At 34.4% G+C, this 22,604-nt stretch overlaps 1 protein-coding gene across 5 annotated transcripts in view; it reads right to left on the reverse strand.

Annotated features, from left to right (window-relative positions):
- Positions 1 to 4,031: 4,031 nt before the first annotated feature.
- The window catches only part of LOC105090959 (UDP-glucuronosyltransferase 2A1), a 43,169-nt gene continuing 24,596 nt past the window's right edge, over positions 4,032 to 22,604 (reverse strand). For 3 of the 5 annotated variants that reach the window (XM_010982373.3, XM_031469974.2, XM_010982371.3), the window contains 5 exons: positions 13,433 to 13,581; positions 10,815 to 10,946; positions 9,205 to 9,292; positions 8,532 to 8,751; positions 4,032 to 4,461 (listed from right to left, as the gene is read on the reverse strand). In XM_010982373.3, the coding sequence (XP_010980675.2) occupies positions 4,182 to 4,461; positions 8,532 to 8,751; positions 9,205 to 9,292; positions 10,815 to 10,946; positions 13,433 to 13,581 (869 nt within the window). In that variant the 3' untranslated portion in view covers positions 4,032 to 4,181. The remainder of the gene's footprint in view (positions 4,462 to 8,531; positions 8,752 to 9,204; positions 9,293 to 10,814; positions 10,947 to 13,432; positions 13,582 to 22,604) is intronic. The other 2 variants (XM_064485149.1, XM_064485140.1) reach the window with 1 other exon arrangement.

The following is a 22,604-nucleotide window of genomic DNA, read 5'->3' on the forward strand; positions in this document are numbered from 1 at the left end:
AAGTAATCAAACTCAATGAAGCAGAAAGTAGAGTGGTGAATGCCAGGGACAGAGGGAGGGCACAATGGGAGTTGCAGTTCAGGAAGTGGAAGTTTCAGCCGTGCAAGCTCGCAGGTCCTAGAGATCAGTTGTACATTGTGCTTATAGTTAACAATCCTGTTCTGTACAGGTGAAAATACGAGAGGGCAGCTCTCATTTTTTTAAACCACAATTTAAAAAGAAGAAAATCCAAGTGTACCTGCTGTGCCTGTAGCAGATAGATGGCAGACAGTTAAATAAACTTTTGATAAACATCAAAAAAATCCTAGGATTTTGGGCATTTCTATGACCTATTTTTCTGACATTTCTTCTCCATTAGAAGAAACAGCCCTTCACTGGTTATCTTGCCCTGTTGAGACTGAATACCTGATCATGGGCACCAAGTGATTATGCTACTTCCAATGACCATTATGTTGTAAAAACATAAAAATAACTGAATATTCAGCAGCAACGTTCTACAATTAAAGAAATACAGCATGTGTGACAGCAGACCAGAGCAGATCCAGAAAAACAAGTAAATGTCTTTGCATGTGGCTAAGAATTTTCTGGAACCTACCAATGTTTTAAAATAAATCTTAGTCAATCTCCATCTTCAGACTTACAGTGGAATTCCCAGCTGAAAGCAGGGAAAACATCCTCAAGGCCAATTTATATATGAGATGCACAGTATTCTTGCAGCAGCAGAAAGTAAGCATTGTTAAAGTCCCATTCAAGGGTGTCTCTGAAAGACGGTGAAACAACTCCTTCACAAAGAGTAGAATGTCAAGCAGTGCATCTGGATAATTCCTCTTTATAGGGAAAAATGTCCTGTTTTACAGATAATCAGATTCATGGGTGGTGTGGTTAATGGATGGATTGACTGATCAAAGACTTGGGAAGAATCAGAGGGAAGATTAAATACAAGGTCTGAGGTAGAATTATGTGGATAAACCTCTTGGAATTTTCATAGAGTATAAAGCTATTCATATCCCATGGGAATTTCCTCCAGAAATCAAGTGCAGCAGACAATGTGTTCTGAATGAGCAGTCCTATGGACGCCAACGTCTTTTTCCAGATGCTCCAGGATTTTATCATGAACCTTTATGAACAGAGGGGCAAAGGAGAATGGGATGGAAACTATACATGGATATACAGTATGGACTTCACCTCACCAAGGCTCATCTGGCTATTCCAGCTGTTACATGTTCAATCTGTTAGTAGAGGATATCTCCCCAACCTTCTCCTTCCCACTATAGCACCAACCCTAGGATTCTAGCCAGTCAGAGGCAGAAGATTGCATTGGTCACTTCCATTCTAGAGGAAAGAAAATTTTCTTTCATAGATGTAGTTATAATTTCCAAATAACGAATTTCCCCCAGCCCCTGCCCACCCCATCTCCCTGTAGTATTTCTGACAGTATCACAAACCGTGGACATAAAATCTTAATAAAAATCATGGTATTGGTATTAACATTGTATATGACCAGGAAATGTATTTACAGCTGAGGAAATGCAGCAAAGTCTAATATTCATGGAATTTGCTTATTTTACCAAGTTTCCCTCTAGGTAATGAAAGCTTTTCAGGGTTTTAGCTGGGAGATAATATCTTATGTATTTCAGGTGTTGACTTAAAGGATGCAGTGTATGCTTTAAAAATGGCCTGATGTAAGACGCCTTCTGTATTTCAGTTTGAATGCATGGGTTAAGATTTCAAGGAATTGAAAGTGGCAATGTGTCCTCTAACAAGTGTGCTTTTTCATTACTACAACTTGGAGTCCAACAGTTTGGAGATTGCATTTCTCAAGAGAACAATGATTCCACTCAGGCATATAGACATAATTTTCTTAGATTGGAAGCTGTCTTGAATATTTTGGGCTCCTCTGCTTCATAATTCAATTAGAGAAAGCATTACTCTCTGAGCTGTGGTAATTTATCCAAAATACCAAAGATGAAATAGGTTGTTGACATATGATAAGTGTAGGCAAAATTATGTCTAGTATCCAGCAGATTACTGGGGCACATCACAATACTCTGATCTCCGATAGTAAAGGTCAATGGAGAGCTATGACAAATCATTCAGACAAGACATATTATCACTTTGATTTGAAGTGGATAAAGATTTGGGTCATCCTACCAGGTAAAGAATCCTCACCAGAGGAGACGCTGCCCAGTATAAGGGCCACACAAAATGTTTATGAACAAAATAAGCAAAAGTATTAAATTCAGCCTCGTGAGCATCTCTAAGGTCTGAGAATGTAAGATCTGTACAAAAATACTCTGGCTGGTGGGATTTGGTTTCTGCCTTGTTAGGGATGAGAGTTTCCTAGAATGAATAGTTTTGTGAATGACTGCTAAGAAAAGACTTTTTTTTTAAATTCAAGTATATACTGCAGTTAATCTAACTAATACAGTTGGTATCACCCAGGCATTTTTTTGCCAGCTGGCTTCTGATGAAATTCAGGCAAAGGAAGAACCCTGTAAATAATCAGAGAGCAGAAAAGGAGAAATCAGGTGAGCAGTGGCTACTGAGCATTTTATATAATGGGGTGTCCAGTCTTAGGACACAAATAGGTGCCTGTACTTAGGTAATGCTCAGCGCCAGGGATGGCAGCCCATCTTTCATTCCATCTTAGCCATTCGCTGCATTCTAATTACAGAACATAAACTAAGCATAGAGGAAACATAAACAGCTCTTCTCAAAACAATAAAATTGTAAAAGTCAAAACACATCAACATGAATCACCTTTTACAAATGTTAACATTTAACAAATACAATTTCAATTTTCACAAAAAATGTGTAGAATTTATTTGCATTTTCAGTAATGTACATATTCAAGAAGAAATACTTGTGTTACCACCATACAATTATTTTCAAATTGGAAAACATTTTCAATATACCATATTGAAATAAATAAGAATTTCAAAAATTTCGGTAAGCCAATGGATGTTATTTATTTCTTCAACTATATCAAGTACTAAAATTAAAACTTTAGTTAGACATGTCATTAAGTTTATAAGGGGTAAAGAAAGTGCAATCTTTAATCTATTTATTAAATTAATCAAAACTGATTTGAGTATGAACATTTGTCTTTAATTAGTGCTTTAATAAAAATATACTATAGCATATGCTTGGTTGAGCAGGTCTACTAACATCTTATGTCCTTGGCATAACAATTAATTGATGAATTTAAATTTGTAGAAGATAGAGACTGAAAAATAATATAAAGATTTTACATTCAAAGTAAATATTTGTTTTTTGACATAAACAAAGCCTTGATTATAAATAATGATTATGGATTTTGAGCATTAATGATATTTAAATATAATGAATTGATATTTAACTTTAAGATTATCAATTGTATTTTTAACATTTCATAAATCTTTAAAACTTTTTTTCTATATTTATTGTTTTCTCTAAAAATGATCTATTCACCTTTAACATTCTGCTGACATTCTCTGTCCCCAAGAAAAACCAAGGACTCAGTCAGTCTCTTTTGTTTGAAGGCAGTGCCCAGACTCTTGCACTCAAGGACACACAAAAATACTTGTTGACTTAAGGCAGGAATGTAGGTGTGATTATGTTTTCAATGAAAATCTGTAGACCTTTCCTGGTGTGATGAACCATCAGTTAGTATCAATTCATGCTCTGACCCCAGGAACACTGGGAAGTCAGAAGGTCTTATTTTTATGACAAATGAAATTATTACCCATCTTATTAACACACTAGCCTCCTATGATGGTCTCCTAATTTATATGTTCTAGGGGAACTTGTAAATTTTAGTCTTCTGTCTTCTCTGAATCTATCAGCTTCAGTTTCTACTTGTATGTTCCCCAGGATTCACCAAATTGTCATTCAGCATATCAGTTAAGGTGAAAAATAGAGAAAAAATGTATAATATGAATAGAATATACATAAAATTACTAGTGTGTCCTTGTCAGGAAAGTTTGAAAAAGAGGGTAAAGCCAGCTGAGAGAAGACAAAGGATGAATAGGACATGCTAACTAATTAATGATATTGTTGAATTAAAAACTTTATCTCTAGTATAAGGAGGTAGAAGAATGAGAATTTTGAAAACAGGTTGGAGATGATATGCTTTCATTAAGGTTACTGTAGCTAGAAAGAACAGAATTGCCCATTGAAGCCTTTAGCACACTTAGAAAGATCTATTCTCTCTTTTCCTTCTTTCCTGTTTTAACAAATTGTCTGTAAGAAAACAAGCAACATTTTGTGACCAAAAATATAGCAATTGCCACACAGGCCAGCAGGAACCCAATCACATCCAGAGAGTGGTACTGGTACCAGGTGAGGTTGTGGGCGGCTGGCCGCAGGTGCTTGGCTCCTTTATGGCGCATGACAAACTCAATCCAGAAGACCGCTCGGTCCAGGGGCTTCACTGGCTGATCATGGTGAATCCTTGATAACCTCATAGCATTCTCTTTATAACTGGTAGGCAAAAACATAGAAATTAGAGAGTTTTGGTTTTCATTAAAGGTAAGTATGGGATGCATGTTGCATGTTATGCAACCCATAGGTATGTAGAGAAAATAATTTAACTCTTGCTGTGGCATGAACTTTGCTGGTTGCATAGCATTTTAAGAGTGGTGAAGGGAGGGTGTGGAGGAAATACATTCCTAACAGAGTGTGGTGAAGTGCAAACATATAAAAAATGTAATAAGCCAATTGTAAATGTATAGGCTCATTTTTCCAAAAAAGAATTTTGATATTGTGTGAAGTATAGTTGCCAGACTGTTTCCAAGACCAAGATTGTGAATAACCCTATACTGAGAGAAAATATCCATTCGAAAGTCCACAAGCATGGTCTTTAATGTCTGGTTAGTTAATGATGACGGACATAGGCGACTGAGAGTCAGTATTAGTGAGCCATTTTTGCAGTGTCTGAGATCTTGGCACTGTGATAATTCCTCCATTGCATGCACTCGTGTCTTTGTGATGGGAAAGACCATGTCCATATTGGCAGTGTCAAGACTGGATGAAGATACTGGAGTAATTTTAGAAATGACAAGGACGCAGATTTTGAGTTTTTAAGGTAAAAAGAAATATCTCACTAGAATTGAAGCCCATAATCAATGTAGCATCACAGCAACAACACCTAACAACTCTAATGGTCTCTCAAGCAACAATAGATGTAGACATGTATTCAGAAAGCTAGTTATGCTTTCACTTGAGATTTCTTGGTGGCTGAGCCAAAATGAGTATGCTTCCCTTTGGTTTTGTGAAATAAAATTCCAACCTGGAGACATGAAGATGACATAAGGTAAGTGATTTGTGAAGAGATGTCCTGGTGCAAGTTGGACGTTGTTGGGATTGGAGAAGAAATGAGATCATCATTCATCAGTGAACATGGTACACAAGGTCCAGCAGAAAGAGGTAATTGACTTGTGCTCTTTTTTGTGTGCAGTGAGAAAGAATAGTCATACTCTCTTTCAATTGGTTTGAAATACTGCAGTATAGGTAGGGCCAAAAGAGTAATTTCACAAGGTTCATCCTAATACATTTTAAGCAAACGACAATGGTGATAAGAGCCTACCTGTCCAAATCACATTTTTGTTCAAGGTTTTCTCTAGATAGAGATTTAAAATTTGAAACAAGCTAACACTTGATAGGTACGTCTGCACATGTGAATCCAAATAAAAATAAAGTATGCTTTCCTACAAATGAGATAGGATAAAAAAGACTATGCTCATATTTAAAATGATGATGTAATATTTTACTATACGCTATTGTTTTATTACTGTTATCTTAAAATATCATGAGTACTTGAAATTACTATGGTTTATGTACTTAGATGTAATATTTGTGTTCCTTAACTCCCATAAAGAATAAGAAAACAAAATATAAGTACATTGTATATATATACTCTACACTAAACACATTTGTTTCCAGATAATTTCAAACTTAGTGTTAGGTTTAGGGTTAACGTTAAGGTATTTTAAAATAAATAATTTTAGGTATTATCTTGGAAAATTCTAAGAGTATAATTTGTTGCATCAATAGTTTTCAAGTTAACAATAAAATTTAGTGAGCATTCTAAAATGAAGTAGAATTTTAAAAATTTACAGAATTTACCTACTCTGACATTTAGTAAAAATGAACCAAATTATCAGCAATTAACAACTTGGTAATAGCCTAATAGGTTAGATATCGACATCATCACTTATGAGAAATGAAAGATTGTAGTAAGCCTTGCTGAAGTTCCTAACCCCTCCTTCCAGCTCAAGATGATATCTATAATATTCTGAAAATTATGATTTGAACTTGCATCTTAAAGACAATCTTTTGATTAGAATGTGGGTGGGAGGAGAAAATGGACCACCAGGGCTGGCTGATTTTTTTAGGATGCATTCAAGGAAAATATTGAGTGTCTTCCCTTTTGGAAATGAATATATTGATCACTTTGTCTAGAAAGCGTTGCTAATAGGGCTTTGAACAGATGGTTTTACACAGACCAGTTCCACTTTAAAAAAGCTCCACAAAATTCCATCTGAGTTTACTTTCTCCCCCAGCACCTGAATATCAGGTTTCAGTAATGCAACTAGAATGTTACAACTATCTTTCAAGTTTTGCATTTGAGCAAAAATAATTGAGTCTGACATAAACTGGAAACAAATTTAACTGTAAGGCATCTATACAAATTCAGAACAGATACTGAAAACAAGATGAAAAACATGCAGTGAAAACAACTTACACAATATTGGGGAGAAAAACATAAAAATGACAGAATGCAGTTAGGCATAATTCATAATTCCAAAGAAGAGGAGAGTTTAAGTACAGTAAGAATGTGAGAGCTATGAATAAGAGATCAAAAATCAGATTATGAAACAAGAAGAGGTAATAAAAGATACAGGTGAGGTGATGAAATAAATTGTTACAATAGCACTTCCAAAGTTTAATTAAGGAAATTACAAACAGCAAGTAATGCTCATTATGAAAAAGTTAATTTACTAATTTATAAACTATTTGAGGAAAATCAGTGAATTGAGAAAAGCAAAAAATCATTAGAACAATTAGAAAATAAAAGAGGAAGGAAACAAACTAAAATAAACACAAAGAACATTTTATCCATGAAGAGATAAAAAATGGAACTAAAATTCTAATAAATAACAAATTAATTTACGAAAAGAAAAATTGAATAATTTTCATCCTAGATTAACAGTGTTGAAAGGATACACTATAATCCCAAGAAAATGTAGAAAATGAAGTATAAGTATATACCATAATTAAGTTTCTGAATTAAAAAAATAATAACTATTTCCAGTTCTTAAAAACCTCTTAAAAAGTAACGCTGATCAGAAAAGTCCTCAAAATCTTACAGCAACAGTTAAAGCTAGTCATATTATACAGTTCTGGAGGAAAGAAAATGAAAACTAAGTATGTTATATTCAGATAGGTGTCATTCTCCTATCAAGGCAATGAGCAAATGTTTCTAACCATGATCTCAGGGAATTCAGTGTCCATGAGACTTTGCTGCAAGAAAATTTCATGTGATATGTTTCAGTTAAGAATGAATCCAAAATAACTTGAAACAAAAAATCTCTGATTCAATTGTGAACATTGATTCCCTTAAAATATAGTTAAAGAATAAGTAGATGTGAGAAACATACTGCCATAAATATTGACAAATTAAATACTTAAGTAATACATATTAGAGATGAGGTTGCTTCCAACTTCAGCTATTAGAGGCTAAAATTAAAATACATAGTTAAAAATAAAGACTATATATACATATATTATTAATTATTAACCTTAAGGAGGGGGCATAACTCAGTGGTGGGTTCAATCCCCCGTACATCCATTAAAAAATAAATAGATAAATAAACCTAATTACCTACCCCCAACATAAATAAATAAATAAATAAATAAATAAATAAATAAATACTTAACCTTGATGAGATCTTTCAGAGAAAAAACTCATAATCATATGTATCTAAGGTTCATATAGTTTATATAGTTTATAAATTTACTTTATAGCTAAATCAGATAAAATTTTAAAATTTGTTTAAAAATCTATATATAGCATCAATGTATATTTATAAAATTATTAACTACTCCAATCTCTCCTCCTTGTATATCTGCATATATTGATTAAAGATAAACACTCAGCATTAACAATTATTATTTCTGAATAATTAATATTGAGTAAATTGCCACATCTATTTCTGTACTTACTGAATGGTCATAATACTTAGCCAAACATAGATATTTTTTATAAAATAAGCAAATTATCCAGAAAAATATCTGAGAATTTATGTGATCATTAACATTATTTATCTTTAAAAAATTAATCAAATATTTGAACTCTTACTGTTTTTTTTCTCAATATTAGCCAATCACTTCAGCAATCTGGGAAGTGAAATAATAAAATGGTTTCTATACGGTCATGTTATGGCTGTTGTTTGAAAATAAACCAATTAGAAATGCGTGAAACATTGGACATTTTTGAGTATGATGGGTAACATAATTAATGCTAAGCCTTTAAAAGCAGTAGTACTTACGAAGGTTCATTAATGACTGTTGTCAAGGCGCTGAGCAAATCTGCACTTGTCATTGTGTTTATGTTCACCTCCACAGCTGCTCCTTTGGCCTTCATGTGAGCAATGTTATCGGGCTGATCAGCAAACATGGGTACCCCCACCATAGGCACCCCGTGGTAGATAGCTTCATAAATCCCATTGGTTCCACCATGAGTGATAAAAGCTCTTGCTTTGGGATGACCTAGATTGAGGATCCAGTGAGAAGTGGGTGAGGATTTCGTTATACATAATATACTAACAGAATTTCAGAGACAGATGGGGATAACTACTGGATAACTTAATGAAGGAGGCAGTATTTTCTACAAAAGCTGAGCACATGGGGTATTGCTATATCAGAAAACTGTGATCCCTGAAAAAGGTGGAATTAACTCCCTCTGCGCTGGCTTTATTGAGGAGATAACATCTGAACTGAGATTGCAACCTGAGGAGTGATGAGACTCTGAAACTGAAGATGCTCTTTCGCAAGCCAGAGGAAGCATGGATCTATACAATTAAGGCAAGTTATTGAATTATATCCGCTTTAAAACTAGAAGTAAGATGTGGAAATTTAAATATTTATTGAATTCATTTGCTGTTAAACAGTTACTTAACCTGTACATCATCCAGCAGTACAGCTTTTTTCCCTCAGTCTTACCAAGAAGATCATTCTGTGGTATCCAATCATAGAGCCGAGTGTTGGCTCCTAATGTGGCTGGTTCCTTTCCTTTGTATCTCCATAAAACCTGTGGAATAATACTTTAGTTTTGTAAATAAAAACACAAAGCTAAGGCATTTTAAGGCTGTTGAGTTATTTAGAAATCACATAGCCCACCCTACTTTATGTAATTGTTGAGAGGAATTCATGAAAGAGGTAGTTTGTGAACATTAAGAGAGAAGGTAGGACTATTTGCCTTTACCTTTTTTGAAAAGGCTTGTACTCATAACCTGTTAAGCATAGTATCACCATTTAAAATCTTTTGGAGGTGAGATTGTAGGTGAAGAAATAAAAAATGAACAGGGCTAGTTTAGACAGCATATGAAGATTAAAAACATTAAAACAAACATGAATACTATGTAAATTTTTCATGAGGCCTTCTTATGCCATATTTCAAATGGAATGTTTTCCAAAAATATAATTAGCTTTAAATTTTTATTGTCTGCTTTTCTGATAATAGATTGTCTTTTCTTCCTCCTCTTCCTTCCTTCTTTCCTTCCTTCTTTCCTTCCTTCCTTCCTTCTTTCTTTCTTTTCTTTCTTTTCTTTCTTTCTTTCTTTCTTTCTTTCTTTCTTTCTTTCTTTCTTTCTTTCTTTCTTTCTTTCTTTCTTTCTTTCTTTCTTTCTTTCTTTCTCTCTCTCTCTCTCTCTCTTTCTTTCCTCCCTCCCTTCCTTCCTTCCTTCCTTCTTTTTAGTTTTTAAGGGAGGATGATATAGAGAGTTGCTTATACTCTATTATATAATGAAGTACCTTGTTAGGATGTTAACCTTTTGTTACATAGTTTATTTTTTTTTCCTTTGGGGGAACTCTGTATGACGAATTTCAGATTAAATACTAATAGGTGGCAAACTCTTTAACAGAAAAGTTTAGAAATAAAAATTCAAAGTTTCAACATGGCTAATTAGTACACTTACTAGAGTTTTATGTACTTTAATATACAAATATAGAGACCTAGGGTATTTCATGAATAGGAGTATATAAGGAGTAGAAATTTAGAACTGTAATGGCAACAAAATTAAAATTAATTAAGTGTCATAAATTAGAAAAATATATTGTTTGACAATAACATTAAGAGCTACTGTTTGATTGTTGAATATTCAATTTAGAGATATTAGTCTTCTACTCCTAAACCAACTACACTTTAATTGCGTCTTAGTAAAACCTAGAGATGTAAAATATATACCTGAGCATGAGTTCCCTCTACTCTATGTATCACCTCTCTTTCCTGGACCTTGGAGCTAACACACTTGAGAATTTTGGGGAATAGTCAATGCAAGTCACAAGATTTCAAATAGTAAAAAGTTATTAGGATCATAACATTTTCATCTCTATTTCACTGAAAATAAATGACTTCATGAAAAGATGCATTTTCATAGAAATATGAAGTCTCAGTAGGCAAATGGTAAAATGTGCCCAAAATACAACATTTTAATGTCTTGAGAAATTTTCACTTAAAGTGGTGCAGCTTTCGTCTGGAAAGAGTACTATTAGCTACAGTCTCTTCCCAGTTGGCAAAAGGGCTGCCCACTTGGACTGGAGTTTGTACTAACCGTCTGTGGAATCTGGGCAAGGGCTGAGGCAATGAGATTGGCTTTTTCTTCCGTGAGATTTTTGACCATTGATCCCAGAGAAAATATCACAATACCATCTTCACCTGAACTTTGGACAAATTCTTCCATTTCCTGAAGAGATAAAATTCTCTCTATTATACAAGTATAAGATCACAGGGGAAACAAAGAGTTCTCCTACCCTTCAAAATAGGCAAACTCAAGAGAAGCATCAGGGACATTGTTAGACTGGTTCTGTCTTCTGCCAAATAGAACTATCTAGTCTCTTTAAGAGTGTATATGTTTCTGAAAACTATGACAAATAAATAAAGAGTGATTACAAATAAATATTTGGAACCAAACCATTATACAAAATGAATAGGTGATAAGAGGCAAATGTTGTGGTATATGGAAATATTACTCCCAAGGCTTAATTTTATGAACCAACAGAGTTGTTTGCAAACTCACAAAAATATTCCTCGGAAGGAAGCTCAAATAAAGGTTCTGCACTAGACCTTTAAAATTTTTAGCTTGCTGTTTATAGCCAGTAAATTATGAATAACTTGAACTAACTTTCTGTTAGGCATTCAGGATATTTTTCTCATGTTTATTTTCTCCCTGATTAATAAGACTAAAAAAAGCAGGGTTTTTTGTTTGTGTTTGTTTTTTGGTTTTTGTTTTTTTTAGAAAAGGAATAAATAAAATCGATTTTTAAAAGATGATAATGCAGTTAAACTCCTGGTATAATCATGATAACATTTATGAGAGAGTGCTTCTCTGCCTACCCATAAGAGTGCAACACTGACTGCATGTCCGTAATTTAAGCCTTAGCATGGAAGTAAAATACACTTTTCTCTACAAATAGAGTTCTCTTGATCATCACTTACAGTGGGCAAGTTGGGCACAGTAAAGTCTGGAATTGGGGTCTTTGACACAATCTATGTAAATACCACTCTCTAGAGATGTGTCATGCGTTATCTTTGTAATCATTTGTGGTCAGATGGCAATCACTGATGTTTCTCAATTAAAGGCTAGTAAAATTACTAGGGGAAGGAAGATGCCATAAATGAAAGTAGACTTCTATTTTTAGTTTAGTTTATGTTAGGAGAGTATCTCTGAAGTCCCAGGAATTGGTTTTATCATTTTGATTCATCTCCCTAAACAGATGGTGATCAAATAAAACACACACACACACACACATGAAGGCACACAGGTATATAAAGACTTACACACCTACCTGTTTGATTTGGATTCTTGATTTAACTCTCATTGCTCTTCTACTCTGTGAATCCAGTGATGGCATAATTCTTTCATCAGGGACATAAGCCATGATTGGTGTTCATATTGCCCAAATGTCTATGTTAATAAGTCAGCTTAGGATGGAATAATTTTCTCTCTTGTAAAGCATGCCTGAGTCATTTTTGTGTAGCTGTCTATATGTGAAAAGTGGAGGTGGAAGGACAAACATAATAGCGTGGCAAGGTATTATCTAGTGAGCCAGGGAATACATGTCTTTTTCCGTACCTTTATTTTAGATACTGGTTTATTATCTCCCACAATAACACTCATTACAGCTTGCTTGCAGCTATAACCTGGTTGGTATGAAAAGCACATTCAGAATCCTGAAGCGAAATTTTAGGCTTAAGATACCCATCTTACCCTTAACATATCAGGGCCTGTCCTGGGAACACCATTTAACCTGCTATCTTCTACAGAGATTATGCTCCTTTACCTACAACCTAAGCAAATGAGGATCTGTCTCTTCACTCCCTATTGATAAAGATTCTTAAATATGATATTCTTACTGTGTTTACCTATTATTCTGTTTTGTTTCTCTATATCGTTTTCTTCCAATATTTCTGGCAGGCCATATTTATTCTTTGAGGACATTGGAATATGGTATACGGTTTTCTTTCTTAAAACATCCTGATATCATGGTCATAAAGAATCAATTCAACATTTGGGGTTCTAGTTTTATGATTTCTACTTTACGTTGACGACTCTCAATTATTTCTAATGCTCTCTGCTGAGACTGAAACCTTGTATTACCCAGATGATTTCTAGAAACCTCCACCTGAAAATCCCTTTAACTTCTGTAAGTAAATTTGAAATTTAACTCATATTGTCATCTCAAAAAAGTTTTTTCCACTAATTGTTTCCTAGCTCAGTAAAGGTCACTGCTATCCAAGAAGCCCCATCTGATTCCATGTCTTCCATAACACTTAACTTCTTACTGACCAAAGTTTGTCAGCAAGAATCTTCCCAAGAGTCCTCAGGAAAGCATCTTTATCATTCAAACAATTGTAGTAAATGTCTCTATTCATAATTCCATCATGCTTTTTAGGACGTCTCTGCAGCAGTCTCCCTAGTGATTTCCAAGACTCACATTTCCTGTCCCTTCATTCTTCTCCTTAAATATCAAAGTCAAGTCCAAAAAAAAAAAAAAAAAAAAAAAAAAGTAATATCACTCCTAGGAGACCCCTGTGATTTTGAAAATAGATTTGGAGTAGCAAACTGAAGATAGCCAGCAGCGTATCTCTGTTATTAATCCTGCAAACTTTAAAGGAAAATCAGGCTTTTATTATAAGGTACAAAAAAGCCCTCCACCATAATAGACCTACCTTAGGTAACGGTTTGGCAGGCTTACAATGCAGTCCTCCTACAAACTCAAAATTAGGTAAGTACGGACGAGGAAATTCAAAATCCCAGTATGTTCGGATTAGCCAAATTTCTGCTTTCCCCATAGTCTCACACAATGTAGTGGGTCTTCCTGGAGAAAATGAAGAAAGTTGGCTGGGGGTTATTAGCGTATATATATGTTTGCTGTGGAAAAATTATACCAGTGATTTTTCCAATGTGCTATTAAGGAAAAAAATAAATCTAGGTTCTGTAGATGACTTATCATACCTAGATGTTAAAAGAAAGGGGAGTTTAAAGTAATAAGGAAGGAAGAAGGAAGAAAAGAAGGAAGATAGAGAATGGGTAGTAAAAGAACAGTAATGTGTAAAATAAAAATAAATTCAATAAAATAAATTCAATAAAATCTAATAAAAATAGTTGTACAAAATAAATTTAATGAAAAATTTAACCACAACTCCAAGTACTGATGAGTTTAATATCAATTGTTTCTTTCCAATTAAATGGCACATGACAGATTAGCCCCATCATATGAATACCAAATCAACTCTCAATATTTTTCTCTTTTCCAGTCAGGACTATATTTCTCCCTTCTAGTTTATTATACATTCTGAATCTCACCAGTATCAGTTTACCTTATCTTCCTGAGTCAAATCCCTTCAATTCAATTGATTTACCATTATTTTCTCAGCAGGAATTCCCTGAATACTTTATACCCAATACAGCCCCCTTTGGAATTTGAAGTATACACGTATGCATTATCAATATCACACACTTATTTTAGTGTTACCTTTAAAAGATGTTTTTTGAAAGGGACGGACTCTAAGTATTCATTTTAGGAGACTGTGGAGAAGAAGTATTACTTGCAAATGACCAAGTCAGTCATTTTTATGCACAGAAAACATGTTTTGCAACTAAGTAAAGAGAAATGCAGATGAGATTTCTCCTTTTTAAGGATTATATTCAAATTGATGATCACATATATCCCAGATTCGATAGCCTTTTTTTTAGAATCATTACTACTTTGTAGTGTTTGAACCTATTAGTCTGAGGTTATGGAGTCAATGCTTTAATGTGATAATAAAGAAGCATTATCCAAGGACACTCACTTGAAATTGCCAGAGATTGGATGAGAACACTAACTCACAGTTTCCCTACCAATATGTCTGTGTTCTTTGGATGTCTTGCTCCATGTATATGACATTCTCCTGCCTTGATTACTGACTCCTTAGGTGGAATTATTTTGCATAACCTGTAGACCACATTTTAAGAAAGACCTAAAGTATTCACTAAAATTATGTGAATGTATCAAGTTATGCACAGTATCAAGTAGAAAGCCAATTAAATGTGAAGAGAATGAAATTGAGCAAAACTATGCAAGTTGTTAAATAATTTTATAAGACATTTCAAATGTTATACTGAAGACTTATAAAACAGAAAATAGGGAATTAAAATTTACCACCAATCTTTTTCCTATAGTTATATCATTACACAAAATGAATCATGAACACAGTGGAGATTATATAAATAACATAAAATGGATAAATGACTATTAAATTTGAATTGCCATGTAAATATTGGTATTGCTTGAATCTATTATTTCAATCCTACATGATGAGTCTACAGAGATACCTTTTAATTTCAAAGAATTCTTAGAGGTAGCCTGAATTTATGGCAAAATGCCTTAATGTAGGTGAGAGCGAATTTCAGTGGAGGACAGTTACCAATCTCCCAGTAGTAAGTCATGCTGGCTTTAGATATCAATCTGTAGATAATTTTTCTAGGCTCCCTAGATTTTTCATTTCTTTTAAAGGCATGTGAGAAAAATAATATATATAATTTCTGTATCACTTTTTAAAAATCAACACTTTACTTTTTTAGAGCAATTTTTGGGTCACAATAAAATTGAGAAGCAAGTGGAGATACTTCTCATATACCCTTGTCTTCACGCATGCATAGACTCTACCATTATCAACACCCCTCAACAGAGTGGTATGTTTGTTACAACTGATGAACGTACCCTGAGACATTATAATCACCCAAAGTCCATAGTTTACATCATAATTAGCTCCTGATGTAAATTCTGTGGGTTTGGACAAATAATAAAGATATGTATCCATCATGATAGAGTAGTTTCACTGCCCGAGAATTCTTCCGTGCTCTGCCTGTTAATCCCCCACTCCTATCTCACCCCTGGCAACCATAGATTTTTTTTGTCTCTATAGTTTTGCCTTTTCCAGAATGTCATATAATTTGAATCATACCTTTTCAAATTGGATTCTTTCACTTAGTAATATGCATTTAAGTTTCCTCCATGGTTCCATGTCTTTTCATAGCTTGATAACTTTTTTGGTGTGTGCTGAATAATATTCTATCGTCTGGATCTACCACAGTTTATCCATTCACCTACTGAAGGGCATCTTGGTTGCTTCCAAGTAGTGGTAATTATGAATAAAGCATCTATAACATCCGTGTACAAGTTTCTGTGTGAACATAAGTTTTTCAGCTCCTTTGGGTAAATTTCAAGAAGTGTGATACTATGGTAAGTTTATGCTTGCTTTTACAAGAAACCATCAAAGTGTCTCCCAAAGTGGCTGTCCCACTATCAATAAGGAGAGTTCCTGTTCCACAACTTGCCACTGTTTGATGTTGCCAGTGGTCTGCATTTTGGCCATTCTAATAGATATGTACTGGTGTCTCACTGCATGCTTTTTTTTTAATTGAAGTACAATTACAATATGTCAGTCTCTGGTGTACAGCACAATGTCCCAGTCATATGTATATATACATATATTTGTTTTCATATTTTTTTCCATTAAAGGTTATTACAAGATATTGAACATAGTTCCCTGTGCTATATGAAACTTTTAAAATCTTTTATATATAGTGGCTAAGATTTGTAAATCTCAAAATTCCAAGTTTATCCCCTCCCACACCCTTTCCCCAGTGACCATAATATTGTTTAGTAAGTCTGCAAGTCTGTTTCTGTTTTGTAGATGAGTTCATTGTGTCCTTTTTGTTTAGATTCCACTTGTGTTTTAATTCGCATTTTCCTCATGACAGATCACGTGGGGCACTTTTTACACGCTTATTTGCTGATTTGCCGACTATGTATCTTCTTTGTGCCATATCTGTTATTGTCTTTGGTCCACTTTCTAATGAGTTTCATGATTTCTTCTCTTTGAGTTTTAAGTGTTTTTAAAAACATTTTGGATGACAGTTGTCTATCAGACACATCTTTTGTAAATATTGTCTCCCAGGTGTGTCTTGTCGTTTCATTCTCTTGACAGTCTTTCACAGAACAGAATACTTTCTGTATATTGTTGGATTCAGTTTTTGAGCATTTCATTGAGAACTTGTACATCTATGTTTTTGAGAAATATTTATCTATAGCTTTCTTCCCTGGTAGTGTCTTTGTCTGGTTTTGGCCTTTGGGTACTATTATCCTCATGGAATGAGTTAGAAATTATTCCCTCTGTTTGTATCCTCTAAAAACAGCTATGAAGTATCAGTATAATTTTCATCTTTGAATTCATTTCTGTTACAGTTTTTTTTAATCTCTTCTTCTTTTTTGATTTTTCTTAGGATTTGCAAATCTCTGCTTCCACAGTCCATCTTTTCTTACATGAGGTCTACTTTATCGATTAGAGCCTTTAGCATATTAATCAGAATTGTCTTAAATCCTTGTCTTGATAATTACAATATTCTTGCTGTCTCTGGCTCTGATGATTGTTCTGTCTATTCAAAATATATTTTTGTCTTTTGGTATGTCTTGTAATTTTTTCTTGATAGCCAGACATGACGTATTGATTAAAAATTATTGTAAATAAGCTTTTTTAATGTGGGGATTAGTTGTTGAGGGGGAGGCACTCTCTAGTCCTAAGATTGGTCTCAGTGTTTTACCGAGTCTGTGCCTCTAGACTGTGAACTTCACAACTATTTCTAATTTTTCCCCCATTTTACATGGGGAAAGAGGGTCTGGAGATGGGTATATTCCTTTCCCCATGTGGTAATCTGGGGGGCCTGGAATTGTATTTTTCTTTCTCCAGATCAGTTAGGCTCTGATAATACCCCAGCACATTATGCTCTGATTAACTGGTTTCCCCTGGCAGCCCACCTTGCTAAGAAGAACAGAATACTCTGGCTTATTTAAAAATGATTCCTTTCCCCCTCCTCTAACTGGAAGCAAAGGATTTTTCTTTGATATTTACTGCACAAAAATTGTTTGAGCTCCTGGAGGTAAATCTTACAATACTGTGGGGACCCCGCTGTGACTGGGTCCCACTGGATTTTTCTAACTTTCAGATTTGTCCACACTGAACCTCCAGTAATTCATCAATTACAGTTCAGATGTTCCTACCCAGACACTGGTTCCTGAGATTATTTCCACTTGAGTCTCTGCTTTTGAGTATCTGTTCAGATAAGCTGAGACTCTCTGTATATTTCCAAAGAATATACAGATATATCAGTAGAATGAATGTGAGAGTTTGATCATTATGATGGATACAAAGGAATATGAAATAGCAACTGCAATTTCTGTGCATGAATAAAAGAAAATATAATTAAAAGTATACTTTGGCTTACAATTTTTGAATAACTGTCAGGCTTGTGTAAACTAGTTATGATTAGAATGATAAAGTCTTATAGAAACTCATTATAGAAAAATAGAGCCATCATGTTCATTGACAGGAAAATCAAAATTTATAAAGGCGCCCATTCTCTCCAGATAAACCTACAGACTCTTTATAATTCCTTTTAAAATATCAAAATCCCAAGTTTCATGAAACAACAATTTTTATAGAATTTTAAATTTAATTTTAAAATCTACACAGAAGAGCAAAGAGCTAAGAATAATCAAGGTACACTAAAAGAGATACAAGGGGAGAGGATATTATCCTTCCAGATACTAAGAACCAGTTTTTGCAAGATAGTCAAAAAACCTATCCCTGATGTATCGCTACCTCAACAACAACGATTCAATATTTGTCCATGGACAATGTGTGTTTGTGCAAGCCTTGGGCTGCAGGTAGGAGACTGTGAAATCTGGGTGCAGTCCAAGACAGAGGAAAGAACTTTTGAGAAGGCAGGCTTGCAACCAGATGAGTGACTTGCAGACTGTGTTTCTAGCTGCAGACTTGGAAAAAACTTCTGTACCCTGAGAACTCAGCTACAGCTCATTTCTCTTTGTTCTGCCACCAACACCATAAGCCAAGGAACCCAGCAGGAGTCATGCTGCCTGCATGTCGAGTAATAAGCATGCAGACCTCAGTCCCAGCTGTGGACCCTGAAGTGGCCCATGAACTTACCCTAGCCCCTGTGGGAGCCCCCAGAGGCAAGCTTGCCAAACTCGGCTCCAGCTCCTCCCAACCACAGTGGGTGAACAATCCTGCTAACATGTGGACCCAGCAGAAGACACTCCAGGCTGTGTCCCCAGAGACCCTGATGGTCTCCCTACTTAGTTCCAACCTCAACACAGTTACAGTCCACTAGCGGACCTGCCTGCCCAGGGTCCCAGCAGAAGACATTCCTGTCTGTGGTGTCAGAGATCCTGAGGGTCCTACACTCAGCTCCAGCCCCTCCCAGCTACAGATCATGGATTGTAATTTTGGATGAATGGGTGAAGAAGATGTGGTATACACATACAAGGGAATATTATTCAGCCATAAGAAAGCAGGAAATCTTGCCATTTGTGACAAAATGAATGAAACTTATGCTATGTGAAATAAGCCAGACAGAGAAAAACAGATACTGTATGAGCTCACTTAAATGTAGAATATTAAAAAAAAAGCCAAACTCATAAAAACAGTGGATTGGTGGTTGCCAGGGACTGGAGGGTGGGGAAATTAGGCTGATGTTGGTCAGAGGTACAAACTGTAGATGACTACGTCATTAGATGAGTAAGTTATGGGTATCTAATATTCAGCATGGTGACTCTGATTGACAATAATGTATTATATACTTGAAGGTTGCTAAGAGTAAATACTAAATGTTCTCACCACAAAAAAAGTAAGCATGTGAGGTGATGGATGTGCTAACATTATTGTAGTAAACATTTCGCTATATATACATGTGTTTTAAGTCATCAACTGTATACTTAAAACTTATGCAAAGTTATATGTCAATTACATCTTAATAAAGCTAAAAATAGAACAAATAAAGAAGAAAGCAAGTAAAATAATGAATAGAAGCAAAACCTTAAGTAATGAAATTTCTGAAAGACCGAGTAAGCATTGCAGATAAGCAGGGAAAAGAAGCCTTGAATAAATAGTAGTGACACAACTCGTTATCCCTGGGCAAGAGTAGGGAGAAAGAGAGGAGAGGAGAGAGGTAGAGACAAGGCAGGGAAGAAGGAAGAAGGGTGAACAGTTAAACAGAAAAGAAACTGAGCCTAAACTACAAAATACACAAAAATAAAATATTTAGTAGATTAAAACCTTCAAAGGAAAAACTGAAACATAGCCTCTTGGAAGACAATGTGAAAGGAAATCTTTATGCTTTCATAGAAAGAAAGGATTTCCTCAAGTGCATAAAGAAAGGAATAGCTAATTAATTTGACTCTATTAAGTTTAAAACCTGAAAGTCTTCATATGATACTTAAGAGAAAGAGATGCACTTCATAAACTGTCAGGAAAATGTCTGAAATACATAAAACTGACAAAGGCTTGTCTAGAATATATATGGAATTTACTGAATCAGTAATGAAAACACAAGCAAACGCATTAGAAAAAAATGGACAGAAGACATGAGCAGGATATTCACTGAAAAATAAATGGAAACAGCCCATAAAATATGAAAAGTTACTCAATCTCGGTAATAATCAAAGAAATCTAAGTAAAACCTAAGATATAACTTCAGATCTGCCAGATTGACGGAACTTAAAAAATCCTTTCTTTGGGGTGTTGTAAAATTACAGCATGGTGATAGTCGCTGGACTTTTAAACATGCCGACTATCACGGTACCCTTAAAATGTGTGAGCTTTACGGTATGCCAATTACATCTCAATACAACTGCTAATAAAAGTCATTCAATGATACGCTAAGTGAGGGTGTGCTACAAAGAAGATTAAAATGCCCTGTTGGTTAAGGTAAAAATTTGTATAATTTTGGTTGGAATATAATTTTTTGAGAAAAGTCTAAAATTACCCAGTAGGGGGAAATATACGTGTGTGTGTGTGTATATGTACACACACACATATACACACAGACTCACACAAACTATATATATATATAGTTTATATCCTATTGATACTATTGGTCTTGTACAACAGAGGACGTATACAAGAAAGTTCATAATAGCAGCATTAAATTAAGAAGTTGTAAACAGCTAGTCGTCCATACACAGAATGTCATAGTGCTGTCACACAACAGAACACTGTCTATAGAGCTTTAGGAAAATAAAAAAGGAAATAAAGAAAGAAAACACTTGATTGCATCCTATAGAGTATCAGGCACAAGTAGCATATCTATGCCTGTATTTGTAGACTATTAAAAAACTAAACAATGAAGTGTTGAGGAAATCATATACAATGGGAGACATAAAATTTTCAAGAAAATGTTCACCAAAGTCAGGGTGGTGGGCTCTACTGGAAGAAGGGTGTTTCTAAGATACTGGCAACAGTCTATTTCTCAACTTGGTTATAGGGCATACAGAAGTTTATTTTATTATTTCTTTCAACTGTATACTTACATTTTATTTGCTTCTTTTTGTTATATTTTCTAAAATCTGAAAGGACATGCATAATATTTTAAAATATATATAAAATATTTTTATGTAGGAATAAATTAGTTTAAAATTCCTAAGTCAACTGATGGGCTTAAAAAGACGTCTGTAATGCATATTATAGGGGAAAAAAAGGCTTTAAATTCCCTAAAATGCCAGGACAGTTGTAGGTCAATAGGATTAACAGCCCAAAAGAAAATGGAATACCTGCTGGTCAACCAAGAAAAGATCTGAGGATAAAAGCTAAATGGTTCAAAACATTTAGGAGGCATTGCGGCAGAGATTTAGGTACAGTAAATTTAGGGCAATTTTTTTTTGTAATACCAGAGCTGGAACAATCCAAGTATACCTTTCAGCACTAGACCGAAGTCCAACGATTTTTTATATCCATTCAATTGAATATTATTAGGTCAATATAAGGAATAATGTAGATCTTAAAATGTTGTGTGGAAAGATATCAAATCTACATTAAGTGATAAAAAAGAAGTAAAGATAAATATTTAGTCATTGTTACTACTGGTAAAAAAGAAAAACTATATATACTTATGTTTAATATTACATAGACAATATTTTGATGTAAAGAAAAGAAAAAGGAATAGTCTTACATAAGAGAAATGTGAAGCCAATTATCATTCACTATATATACTTTTGTTCCATTTGAATTTTTTAGCCATTTGTATTAGTTGTTTTTATTATGACATCAAGAATGAAATTATACTCATAATGCATTCAGAATTGCCCGTTAAAGAACATGAGAGAGTACAGGAATGAAACTCAATGAAAGTATTTACAGTAAAAGAAAAACCTGTTAAATGTAAGAGTTAAAAATTTGCCATAGACCCTGAGACTACATTTGTTTCATAATATGTATACATGCAGAATTTTTTACCTTTCCTCTAATTATGCATAATATGACAAATGTCCTAGAAAGTTATTGATTGGAGTTAGGGAAGCGTCTCTAATTATCAGAGTATATTTCTAATTCTGTATCTTGCATTTATTTCTGAGCGTAGAACTGAGGCCAAGGTCCTGGTCTTTTTAACCTAAAATCCATAGAGTAAGACACTGCCTACACTCAGAAAGTTCTTACTGGTTGTTAAATTATGTATTGTGAAACCAGTGCAGTGTAAATTTAAAACCACGTGTAAAGCTAAGGATTTTTAAAGTGGGTTTTTTGAACATTAGTTCTGTGAAACAATGTATATATTGAAAATCAGTGTTATGGACTGACCTGTGTTCCTCTAACATTAATTGATTAAAGTCTGACTGGATTTGAAGATAGTCCTTTAAAGAGGTAATTAAAGTTAAATGAAGTCATAAGAATGGGCCCTAATCCAGTACAACAGATCTTACAAGAAGAGGAAGAGACACTAGGAATGTACAAGCCAGAGAGATCAACTTCCAGGGAAACTAGCCTTGACAACACCTTGGTTTTG

Source organism: Camelus dromedarius, chromosome 1 (genome assembly GCF_036321535.1).
Source record: "Camelus dromedarius isolate mCamDro1 chromosome 1, mCamDro1.pat, whole genome shotgun sequence".
Lineage (NCBI taxonomy): Eukaryota > Metazoa > Chordata > Mammalia > Artiodactyla > Camelidae > Camelus > Camelus dromedarius.